At 43.5% G+C, this 12,974-nt stretch overlaps 1 protein-coding gene across 3 annotated transcripts in view; it reads right to left on the reverse strand.

Annotated features, from left to right (window-relative positions):
* Positions 1 to 12,753, reverse strand: part of HIBCH (3-hydroxyisobutyryl-CoA hydrolase) — a 65,334-nt gene extending 52,581 nt beyond the window's left edge. For 2 of the 3 annotated variants that reach the window (XM_066612900.1, XM_066613028.1), the window contains exons 1-6: positions 12,670 to 12,753; positions 10,231 to 10,273; positions 9,835 to 9,975; positions 4,138 to 4,222; positions 3,510 to 3,590; positions 2,169 to 2,221 (exon numbers count right to left, since the gene is read on the reverse strand). In XM_066612900.1, coding sequence (XP_066468997.1) covers positions 2,169 to 2,221; positions 3,510 to 3,590; positions 4,138 to 4,222; positions 9,835 to 9,975; positions 10,231 to 10,273; positions 12,670 to 12,713 — 447 coding nt within the window. In that variant the 5' untranslated portion in view covers positions 12,714 to 12,753. Of the gene's footprint in view, positions 1 to 2,168; positions 2,222 to 3,509; positions 3,591 to 4,137; positions 4,223 to 9,834; positions 9,976 to 10,230; positions 10,274 to 11,934; positions 12,084 to 12,669 lie in introns of those variants that run through there. The other variant, XM_066612962.1, reaches the window with a different exon arrangement.
* Between the last annotated feature and the right edge of the window lie 221 nt (positions 12,754 to 12,974).

Raw genomic sequence — 12,974 nt, forward strand, 5'->3', positions numbered from 1 at the left:
TTTTAGACATACAAGACCCTCAAGCATTACCAGTTGAAAATGCCACATGTTTGATAGGCAAATTTGGTCAGCATTTAGCACTGGCTGCACATACGTTAAAAGGTAAATTTTGAGTCAAAGAACAAACACAGAGAGAAAAATGTCACCATTAAGGAGTTTTAAAATATATACTATAACTTGCACAACATGATTTTGTCATATTCAGCAATTGTAAAAGCCATATTTCTTGGGTATATAAGCACTCCTGAATCCTAGATTCCAAAAACACATTACAGGTGGGACCTTGGTATCCACTGATTTGACTTACCATTGATACTGAGGCGCACCTTTAAATGCCTTGTAACAAAGGGGGGGGGGAAGCACCAAAATTCAATTTTCTACCTTCACACTGTTAATTTATAATTTCATTCCATTAGATTCCATTCTTCATGCCATCTAGTGGCTGAACATGGTATAGCATTCTGGGGCGACAATGGAGGCACAAGAAACCTGGAAGTGGGTCTTTAAAGCTATTTTTCCACTGATTTTTTTTCTCCGAAATTGTCTTGTGGATAATGAGACACGGTCTGTAGATTACTCAACAGGAACTGTAAGAGCTGGCTTCTGAAAGATTTGCATGCAAGATATGCTAACTTGTTTGTTTATTTATATACCGCCTTTCTACGTGTCTCAAGACAATTTATAAATAAAATCATAAGTCTATCACAACCATGTTAAAACAGTAGTATAATTACAATGCCTGGGTTAATAGAAAGGTCTTTGCCTGGTGCCAAAAGTATAGCAGCGTAGCACAGAGTGAGCCTCTCTGAGGAGGAAGTTTCACAAACGGGGCCCCACAACTTTAAAAGTCCTCTCTCAGGTCATCACCTATGTCACCTCAGATAGCAAGAGCACCTGGAAGAGAGTATCAGAAGATGACCTTAACATTCAGGGAGGCTGATGTGGGAGCAGCTTGTCTATGGACCAAGTTCATCTGAAGCCCAGATGCCTCCTTTGGATATGAAGAGTCTAACAGGAATGGTGCCCCACTTCTGAAAATTTCTCACCCCAGAGGCTCACCCGGCACCCAGGTCTATGTATTTTTGGCTCCAGAAAAACGCCTTTCTAGTTCTCCCATGCTTTTAGTATCTAGTCAGTTTTAACTTCTAGTAATACTGTTCAGGCTGAGTTTCCTATCTAGGCTTGTTTGGAAATGGTGTTGAGAACCACAGAAATGCCAGGTTTGGACTTCATGACAAATCCTTGCTTGTTCTAAACCAGGGGTCTCCAAACTTTTTGGCCAGAGGGCCGCATCAAATATCTGACGTGGTGTGGAGGGCTGGAAAAAAATTTAAATATAACATTTAAATAAATGAGTTAGAGATGGAACTTAGATGGGCTCATTCATTCAACCTCTCTGGCCTTCGGAACACCCTCCAGACACAATCAGAGCACAGTCCTGGTCATGTTCAGCTGAGTGGGCCAGAGGTTTTCAGGGGACAAGAGGTTGGCCATGGGCCGAAAAGAGGCTTGCTGCGGGCCGCATCTGGCCCCCGGGCCGGGGTTTAGAGACCCCTGTTCTAAACCACTAAACAAAGTACATAACTTCCTCCCCCCTCGGGTGTAAAGGAGAGATGGTAATGCACAAGCCTAAGTCTAGTGATAGTAGCCTCCCTACTAACTAACATTCACAGTCACAACTTTCTTCAAATTCATGTCTCCGCCACTATTTCCCCAGAACCCTGCTACCTAGCATGTGTTGTCTTGGCTTACTCCATTTCAATACCTTTAGCCACTTGACTCTTAACCAATAATCCTGCATGTTCAGCATTCCTAACTCCTCTTTTCATTTCCTACCAACAGTACAAGTACTTCCAGTTGATAGGCCTCCTGAAATTTTTCTGCAACCATCACTGCATTTGTTTCTTGGAAATCCCTGCACTCTTGACCTTTCTCCTTAAAAACTCACATGGCCTACCTTTCCCTTTAGCTCAGAGGTGTTCAACACTGAGCATTCTAAGACTCTTAAATGCTCCCAAAAGGTAGAATGCCTAACATTACATAAGGGCTAAATATAGCTCTTATTTGCACAGCTTATACAATCACTCTTGGAAACAGAGACATGCTTCATTGACAGTTTTCAAATTGACTGAGCCATTTCATTTGTCTCAGAAGACATTTCTACTTACCCCTCCCATTGTAATTCCATGAATAAGTGCCACATACGGTTTCCGGCAGGTACCTGTCACAAATGGTGTAGTGCATTTAGAAGCTTAAAATAGCACAGTGCCCACTTTTATAAGCGAGAGCCCACGTGAATCCTGATAACAGAACTTGAATGTCCAAAGAGGCAACCAAGTGAGAATTCTATTCTGGACTCTGCGTTTCTATTCTCAACAGCCCAATTATCACATCCTTTCAGCGACTGCTGTTGAGGTGCCACTTTGCAAAGCACCTCTCAGCTGCTGAGCTGTGAAGTTAAGCCTCAGCAGAACTTGTGCTGCTGCAGTGGGAGAACCCAATTATGCTGGCTGTCCTATCTTGAAAATGTGATCAAGACCTACAGGTTTTCTCTTCTGTCATTTGCATCTAATGAGTTCCTAAGTGGAAAACAGTTCTTATTTCTAGTCCTTACCTGCTTCATGATATCACATCCGGCACTCAACAGGTGCCATAAGTGATATTCAACCCATTATATGAAATAACTTTGACACACCCTGCTTTAAGACATCCTAAATGTACATACAATATGTGAAGCAGTGGTGGACTTGCCCCTCTCTGCTTCTGGGGCAAGTCTGCGAAGCTACCCCCTGCAAGATGCTGCCCCCCCCAAGTGCGAAGTCGCTTCCCCTCCTACATTTCGAGTGTGACGGAGCCTCGCACAACCATAGGACCAACCAGGGAAGCCTTCTGAGGCTTCCCCGCAGTCTTAAACTGCATTTCTGGAAAACCAAAAGTGCAGCTCTGACTGTGTCAAGAGCCTCAGTGAGATTTCCCATGCAGTCCTAGAGGCACGCGGACCCAACGACCTGAGCATTTGACCTGTTTGCCCAGCACTAGGTCCGCTGCTGATGTGAAGAAGCCCTAATAATGAAGCTCCTTATTTTACGAGTTTCTGCCTTGTTACATCTCTGTCAGTTCTAATGTGTTGCACAATCCTAAGTGAATTTACCTAGAAGTAAACTACATAGTATTCAAAGGGACTTACTCCCAGTAAGTGTGTTTAAGACTGCATCCAAAATAACCTTTTCACTGACAGACATCAGAGTGATATCTCATACTATAGAAATTGTTCAGTTACTGGGAAACTAGATTTGGAATACTTCACGAATATCTGAACTTCTAAAGAGAATTCATATGAACAGCACAGAATTTCAGCTTTATCTCCTTACAAGCAGTTTCAAGCTTACCTAGGTTAAATATGTGTTGCTGTCACCCTCACACCTGTTGCTATGAAACAGGACACTTTTCATGCACACAATTAAAGTAGGACTAGTAAGTTCTATGCTTTAACTTATTGGTATACACACCAACGGCATTGTTCAAGATGTATTCTTCTCGGAAGAAATCTTGTGTCAGACTGTCGCCGGCTTTTCCTGCTTCTGTGATAGCTAGTAAACAAGACAAGCAATGTCAGACGTTGGCATAAGGGCATAGCAGCCTAAAATAGTTAGAAAATCCACGTCTTCAAACACCTTCATGGTAAGCAACACACAGTACATACTGCAGCAAAGCCTCCATTCTGCAACAATCATGCTGTATTTTCTGCTGCTATTTGTGGAACTACAAGCAGTAGCATAGCTGGGGGGGGCAAAACGTTAAGTGCTGCAGGTGCTGCAATGTGCCATGTAAGCAGCCGTTCCCACTTGCCATTGGAGCCTTTCCAGACAGCAATGGCAATATGCAGGAGATGCTGTCTGGTTCAGCTGGAATGGCTCTAACAGCAAGTGGGAGGGGCTGCTCACATGGCACCTGCAGTACTTACCGTTTTGCCCTCCCTCTAGCTCTGCTACTGACTACCAGAAGTTATCAAAAAGTAACAGAACGTAGAAGTCAACATGCAAGGTGTACATGCAGATTTGGATGCAGCAAGATAGCCCTTCCACCCAACACTAAGTCTTCTAGCTATTCCATTTGGGAAACTTCTCAAATCCTCACCTCTGATATCACCACCAGCACAGAAAGCCTTTTCTCCAGCTCCCTTTATTATTATCAGAGACGTTTCAGGGTCCTGTTCCCATTTCTTTAAAATAAAAAAAGAGGGGGGGGGAAAGTTAAATCAGAAAATGGGTCATTTCCTTTTCTTTCTAATGCTTCTTTCCTCAGATAGCAAGAGGAACATATGCGCTACTACTTTATCCCTGGAAGGTGTTGATGTAATTTAAAACCTTATCAGCTTTTCATATAATAATTACATTTGCTGCTATTCACTTTCTCTCTTGGTGCAGAAAAAATGTGTTGGCATGGCTAACAGCAGAAGTAAAGACACAACCAAATCACATGTGTAATAATTTTGCCCTCCTCCAATTGGTTTTTATTTCTTTTTGTGATTGTATTTATTGTTTCTATATTTTAAGATATATATTGTAAGCCACCTTGGACATCTGCTTCAGCAGGATAGATGGATGGGACTATTGTGAATTGTAGACAAGCCTATGTGGATACTGTCTTACTTTTTGCAGCCACTCAGTCTTACTCACTGCAGTCACTCTCCAAAAGAGTGCGCAGAATGAATGAAGAACAAGATCCAACAATTCTACACGTTTGGAATACACAATTCTCTGCTCGTAAGTGGCTAAAGGTGGAACTCAACACGGCAACACCAGACCTGTGTTTTCAAACATCCATAAAATGAGGAAGAAGGGATTCCATTTGGAAAAGCAGAAGGTGACTGAACTCTTCAAATGCCTGCTGCTTATACCTTCTACACAGTAGCAGGTTTTCTTCCAGCTGGGAACTGTGAAGTGGCTGGTGGAGGGTGCAATATACACACCCACCACGCAAGTTGTTTATCCACTGGAAATCATCCCTCCCCTGCTTTACAGCTGTAAGGCAGCAATCTCTCACAACACCAGAAGGGGACATCCACTAAAATTGAATGTTGGGAGAGTTAGGACAAAAGAGAATATTTCTTTACTCAGCGTGTGGTTGGTCTGTGGAACTCCTTGCCACAGGATGTGGTGACGGCATCTGGCCTAGGTGCCTTTAAAAGGGGATTGGACAAGTTTCTGGAGGAAAAATCCATTACGGGTTACAAGCCATGATGTGTATGTGCAACCTCCTGATTTTAGAAATGGGCTATGTCAGATGCAAGGGAGGGCACTAGGATGCAGATCTCTTGTTATCCGGTGTGTTCCTTGGGGCATTTGGTGGGTCGCTGTAAGATACAGGAAGCTGGACTAGATGGGCCTATGGCCTGATCCAGTGGGGCTGTTCTTATGTTCTTAATCCACATTTGAAAACACAAGGCTGTAGTCACTGCCATCTAGGTCCATCAAAACTCCCTGAGCTCAAGACCACATGCTCCATGAATAGCCCTGCTGGATCAGGCCAAAGTTCCATCTAGCCCAGCTTCCTGTAAGAATGGCCCACCAGATGCCTCAGGGAGCAGACAAGACAAGAAGATTCCTGTATCCTATACTTCCTTGCATCTGGCATTCAGATATAACCAACTTCTAGAACTAGGAAGTTGCATATACCCATCATGCCTTTTAACCCATGATGGACTTTTTCTCTATAAATCTGTCTAATCTCCTTTTAAAGGCATCTCGGCCAAGTGCCATCACCATAAGGATGATGCTTTGCAAGGAGTTGCGCAGATTAATTAATTTTTTTATTAAATATTTTATTTATTTATTACAGATACAGGTGAGGAAAATGGGTTAGACTTGTACTACACAGGTTACACAAAGGATATGGCCCTAGTTTACAACATGCATTATTAAAAAAAATCAACCGACTAAAAAAACACAATAATCTTCAATACAAAAGCTATCATATTTGCCATTATAAAAATTTAAATTTATCTAAACACTCGATATTGTTTAACTAAAATTATCTATCCAATCATAAAAAGATTTCCAATATTTTCTTACTCTACCTAAATCTCTCTCTCTCATTCTTTCTGTTAAAACTTCCATTCCTGCTATTTCATAAATTTTGTCTACTAAACTTTCTCTAGTTGGCACGTCTGTATATTTCCAATTTTGTGCAAACAGTATTCTTGCTGCTGTAACAATATGTACAACAAAGTATTTTCTATATTGGTCTTTAATTTCTGATGTCACATTTAGGAAGAATATTTCTGGTTTGAATGGTAATACCCAATTCAATATCTCTTGCAAGAATTTATGTATCATTTTCCAGTATTTCTTTGCTTTTTCACATGTCCACCACATATGATAAAAGGTTCCTTCAACCTCTTTACATTTCCAACACTTATTTGATGACCCAGAATACATTTTTGCTAATTTCTCTGGAGTTAAATACCATCTATAAAACATTTTATATAAATTCACTTTAAAAGACACTGTTTTAGTTATCTTAATATTTATATTCCAAATGTGTTTCCAGTCATCCATCAATATATTATATCCAAAAATTTTTGCCCAGCACACCATTGCAACTTTAACTATTTTGTCCTACATTCTTATCTCCAGGAGAAAATTGTACATTTTTTTTTATATATTTCCCCTCATCAATCAAAAATACTTTATCAAAACTTATATCTTCTTCATAAAAACCTATTTTTTAGTCTTCTCATAATCTTGTTCTTATTTGCAATCGTTATATGATTTATTTTGGTCTTTTTAAATCCAGTTCGGATTAGTTGCTATTTCAAGCAGTTTTATCCATCTGGATAATTTAGAGTATATCTTGTATCTTATCTGTTCCCATATCCAAATTAAAGATCTTCTTAAAATGTGTTGTCTAAAATATCCATGCTCTTTGACTTTATCATAAAACAGGAATGCGTGCCAGCCTATTTATAAAGCATGCGCTTCTAAACTTAAAATTTTGGAATTTGGTATGAGTCCCCAATCTTTTATCCGGTTTAGCGGAGATAAAAGCGGAGAGGCTTTTCGGGGGGGGGGAAGAAGAACTGGGTGGAGGGAAGGCTGGAGGGAGTATCAGGCTCGGGAGGGGGCAGAAACAACGGTAGAGGATGCCACCAAATCTTGAATCACCTCATGAGCCACAGAGACTGATACAGGTCTCCTCGGTTCTATGCCTGCTCAAAGCGGGAACAGGTCCAACTAGACTCATTTGGGCCACCTGGACGCCACATGAGATAAGGGAGACGATGTTCCCTTAGTCCAAGATGACCTCCAGGAGCTTCCCTGTCCCCACAGGATACAGCGGCGGCCATTGTGGCACCACTGTCTTCCTGGGCATCAGGGAATCACAGGATTGGGCCCTAAATTTTGATAAGGGAGGCTGTGAAGTATAGTCAGATCTCATCACCACTTGTCCTCTCACTCTAGTTAAACTAGCCATCTTCAAAGAGACACTGCAGCCAGCATGATGGCTACACCACATGCTTGAGAAAAGCTGCACACTGAAGGCTACTGGTAGGAAGATCTTTTCCCCTAGCCTAGCATCTATCCATACAAGCAATGATATTTATCACCACCACTACTCCCCACCTTGCAAAGGAATCCTTCCAAGAAGGAGATTCCAGGCTCATTTTGCCTTCTCCCTGAAAGGAATATTCACTACCTTCCCATTAGTAGTTGACATTTGCCCTATTCCTAGCTTTCCTATTACTTGGGAGACAAGCAACTGGCTCAGAGACACTTGTTTCCCACAAGCTGCAGCTGCTGTGGTAATCAGCTATCTTCCACCCTGAATACAGGAAAGATGGGAAAAAATGGACTCAATACCTCCTGTTGATCAAGGAGCACAGACAAATTTCACTGGCTATACAACTTTCCACCATTTTCCTTTTCTTTACCTTTAGCACTTCCCAGAACACCCCTAATTAGATCATGAGGAAGGGCCTAAACAGTTAAGAAAGCTGGTGTCCACTTTGTCTAGAGACCAGGCCCTGGTTCACATATGTATGGTAATCATTTGATGAATACAGTATCAGGTAAGGGTTTCCATGCGTGAATGTGCCTTCATAGAAAAATATAGGTGGGCCCCCTATCCTTGGTTTCAATTATCCGTGGATGTGGGGGGAGGCACGCCCACTAAGGTGATTGCAAGGTTTACCTTTGTGAAAATGTACTTGCTTTGCTAGGTTGCTATAGGCCTATAGGCCAGTGGTTTCCAAACTATGGGTCATGACCCACCATTGAGTGTGTAAACTGGGCCATTCCCCCTTAAGGGGAGTGGCCTAGTAATAGGGTCCCTGACAGCACCATAGTGTTCACAGCACCGCAGGGTCCCAGCAGTACTTGAGTGTTGAGTGGGGGGGGGCTGCTGAAGTGTCCACAAGGGTCCTGGAGGTTTGCAGCCCCCTCACAGCCCCCTCCACACAGTTGCACAGAGCTCCGATTGCCAAACAGAGCTCACTTCCAGTTTGCACGAGTGAGCTCTGTTTGGCAATCGGAGCTCTGCACAGTTGGGCTAAGAGGGAGCTGCAAGCCTCCAGGACCCTTGTGGATGCTTCAGCAGCCCCCCAGGTACATTCAAATACTGCTGGGACCCCACAGTACTGCAATCGTGGCAGCTTACCCCCTGTATTGGAATCGCGGATGATCTGGCGAGGAGGTAGGATGTGGTGTCAGCAGTGGCCCCTTTAAGGGTAAGGGCTGGGCATTCAGCAGAGAGTGTGCTGCACAGCTGCAGCCACTTGAAGGCAATAGGGCCCCCAGGCCTAAAAGCTCCTGATGAAGGGAGAGTTTGGTGTGTGCAGTAGAAGGAGGAAAGCTTTAGGAAGAAGACTGATGGACTTCTGAGGACAACTGGAACTGCTGATGGTCTTTGGAGCAGATTAATGGACTTTGGAGACACTGGAGTTTGGTGTATGGCTGCCATGTCCAAGACCTGCTGAGGACCAAGGGGCTGCTGTAGTGGCAGGAGGCTGCTGGCAGGAGAGAGGACCTTTGCAAATTGAACAGGTGAGCTAACCCGGTGGTGGGGTCCAGCAGGACTGCAAGGCAGAACTGGAGTCAATGTTGGGTGAAAAAGGGGAGCTAATTAACTAAAAGTGGGTATAGGTTCTCCAGGCAGAGCTTGGATTGGGAATCTAGCAAAACACCCCCATGCTCCTGCTCAGCCCTTGCAAGGACTTATAAGGTTCTACTCCCTGGAAGGAGTTTGGGAACCTCTGCTATAGGCTCTTCAAAATATATGATCCAAGTTATCAGGAAGCAGAATCAGCTTCCACTTCCTGTTAATTTCGATTGCATCTTTTTTGAAGTGTTCAAGCTTCCAGGAAGCAGCCTGAACATCGCTATAAGCGTATAGGCTTTATAGCAACCCAGTAAAGTAAGTACATTTTCATAAAGGTAAGGATTGCAAGTACAAGGAGTAAGGCTTGCAAAAGTAAGCTTTGCAAGCAAGCCTTGCAATGGGCATAGGGGAGTGTACACAGACAGGGGTTCTCAGTATCTGCAGTTTTCATATCTGGGGGGTTCTTGGAAGGGATTGGGTCCATTCGGGGAGAAAGGTACTACCAGTACAACTTTCATATCACTTCAGACACAATGCTTTTAATAGTCTTGTTCACAGCCATTGTAATTCAGTTGCTAATAATCAAGAACAGAGAAACTAAGCTATGTACCCCTTGCTACAAGAGCCACTATTATTCATAACTAATTCTGCGTACCTAATTTTCTTTCTCCACCACCAATGCATGCATTATGCTCTCGTATACTTACGGCACTGCTTTAAAATAAAGCCACTAACCTTTAGCTGTGGATATATCTGTCGAATCATGGAAATAGTTATCGTATTCAAAGCCTTTGGTCTGTTCAAGGTTATAACAGCAGCACATCCTCTTTTTTCCAACAGAACTTCAGCAGAAGAATCTGTGGGCTTGGATGTACTCTGTGCACAATGACAAAAAAAATTGAACGTTTTTAACTAACTGAAGTTTCTCATTATGCTATAGACAGCATGAAATTCTTCAGAAGTCATGGATTTGTTTCAAAAGTAGTTTGCCTTTTGGCATGGGGGCAGGGGCTGCTGTTTAAGAAAAATAAAGCACCCTTGGAGTTAGCAGATCTAGCTGCTTGGTTTTTTTTGCATTTTGGCCATTATGTTTCAAATGCCACCTAATATGAAGGAGAACTCCATACTTACTAAGTGTTGCATTATGACCTGCAATCTGTTGAATGATTTCAGCCTAAAACAAGAAAGTCAAGATCAGATGTATCTTTGCCATAAGCAAGGTTACATATTTCCAGCAAGTCATATGCTTGTCACACTCCTTTCCAGATACCCACACATTTCATTCCATGCTCTCAATAGCTTAAAATCCATTATCTTTACTCAGTAATTAGTTTGGACGTATAAACATGTTTTTCTATTTCAGTTATAAGTACTACTCACAGTATACAAGGAACTATTTTTCCAAAACTTTACCCAAGATATAAATGACCACTGGAGCATGATTTCCACACCTCCTCCTACCTCTGCCACTTTTCACCTACCCACCCCAGTCATTTTTGAGAATCTGGGCCTTTCTAGAATGACAATGAATGCAGCATGAGGCAAAATCCCATCTACAGCTGGAAACACTTTAAGGCATGAACACAGGTAACTCTGGACTCCTGGTCATTAACCAAAAATCAAAGGGACATTATATTTCTGCAGGAAGCAAACAATTTAGTGCTATTGGAGTCATTTAAAAATTAAGAGGGAATTTAGTCCAAAAAATTAGCCTTCCCTTGCTAAACACAGCATTCTGAAGACACCATTACAATATTCTAAGACAACCTTCCCAGTTAATTGATTGGCCATTCCACAATCATTAAAAGGTGCAAATTTGTCAAACACAGTAAATTTATATGGAGACTCAAGCAAACATAATTGTGGAGAGCTTCACCGGAAACATCTAGGGGCACATCTTCTGGGCGAGATTCCCACAAAGCACACATCTTTCCTCACACATTAATGTACCAGTCTTGCAGGCAAAGGCGTATCCAGAGGCGGTACCACCGGGGCGGTGACATCTCAGCATCATGTGACATCACCTCCAGGTTCGGAGGAGGGTGGCAGCGGCTTTGCACTTTGGCTGCCACCCCCTGTTCCTTCTGCAGCAGCTTCCTGGCCAACTTTAAGTGTCTGCTGAGCTGCTCCAGGCTCCCAAGCAGAGCACTGTACTTGGAGGCTTGCAGCACCTAGGCAGAAGCTGCTGCTCAGTGGCACCCCACTTCAAGTTGCACCCACGGCATGTGCCCTACTTGCCATACCTTAGATATGCCTCTGTTTTCAGCCTATTAAAGACCAACATATTTATTACAGTATAAGCTTTCATGACCTACAATCTACTCTATCTTTTTCATGATTCTTTTCAACATCTGCTGCATGAAAAACTTGCATCTGATGAAGTAAACTGTTATCACCAAAAACTTATGGTACAATAAATGTTGATTTTGGAAAAAGTGACACAAGGCTCTTCCATGTTTCTGCTGTCACGCGCCAACACTGTGGCTGTACACCAAAGTAAATTTATGCTTCATGCGTGTTACTGTTTTAACACCCTAAAGAAGAGTACGGGCCTTATGTTCTGCTCCAAAGTGACTTTCACATGAGAGGAAACCAGTTCCTGTCTCAAGATACAAGGTGTCCTCCAACCCTCCGGCTTGAAAAGGTTGCCTGACGACCTGCTCAATTTTCCTCTCGAGCGTCTCTCCTCTAAAAATTCAGACAAAGTGCTACTCTCTGTTCTGACTAAGGTCACCTTTCAATGACATTCTGGAAACCCAGTTGCACCACATTTCACAAACCAAACATAAGCAACACCTACAGGCAGAATAAGGCTGCAATTCTATGCACACTTACCTGGGAGCAAGTCACATTGAATTCAAGGGGGCTTACTTCTGAGTAGACAGGTATAGGATTGTGCCCTAAGTACAGTATTTGCTTCTGCATGCCCTACCAGCACTAATGCCAGATAAAAGCTGGGAGTGACTTTCGGCAGTGTTCCCCACTGCTTAATTCAGAATATCTAAAACCACAATGGGGGTAGCCTTTTGGACCCCTGTCCCCATCCAGGTTCCTGTCCACTCAGAAAGAATAGCCAAGATCTTCTTATCACCTAGCCATCTTTTTGCACACACAATCCGGGCAATTCTATATAGAGCTAAAAGGCACATGCTTCCCATTTCATGTGGTTTTTGAGCAAAAAAAGCATTCTAATCAGCATTAACTGCAAGGTGCGGCAGCATTTGCTCTGGATTAAGAGCCCAATCCTTTGCATGTCTACTCAGAAGTCAGTCCCATTAGAGTCAGTGGGGCTTACTCCCAGGAAAGTGTGGATAGGGTTGCAGCCTCAGAGCCCAAGCCTATGCATGTCTACTCAGAAGTAAGTCCCATTACAGTCCCTGAGGCTTACTCCCAGGTAAGTGTGGATAGGACAGCAGCCCAAAGAATCCCGAGCTCCAAGCGCAGAAGGGGGAAGGGCGCGCAAGGGAGGCAGCCAGCCGCAGGCAGAGGGGGCTGCGCTAGTGACGTCACTGACTCCCACCCCACTCGCCATGACGTCAATGACTCAGAACCCCGCCTTGGCCGCGCTACCTGGGAAACCGCTGCCGCAGCATCGGAACCACTGGCGGCCCCATCAACGCCGCCGTCACGCTCTGCCTGCCTGGCTCGCTCGAAACCACTTGCAAGCACAAGTCCCTCTCCAGCTGCTACAGCGCGGAGTGATGACACCACCCCTTGGAGGAGCTACTCACACCAATAGTGGCCCACAACTGGAGCACAGACTTTGCAACTAGACTCACAAGACTCACACACACCAGTGCAGAGGTGTGTGCTCCTTTCCTCTCCCCTGGGTGGAAGTGCAGGCCAGTTGCTGCCAGATCCACCTACACTGAGAC

The sequence above is a fragment of the Tiliqua scincoides genome, chromosome 1 (assembly GCF_035046505.1).
Source record: "Tiliqua scincoides isolate rTilSci1 chromosome 1, rTilSci1.hap2, whole genome shotgun sequence".
NCBI classification, from domain to species: Eukaryota; Metazoa; Chordata; class Lepidosauria; order Squamata; family Scincidae; genus Tiliqua; species Tiliqua scincoides.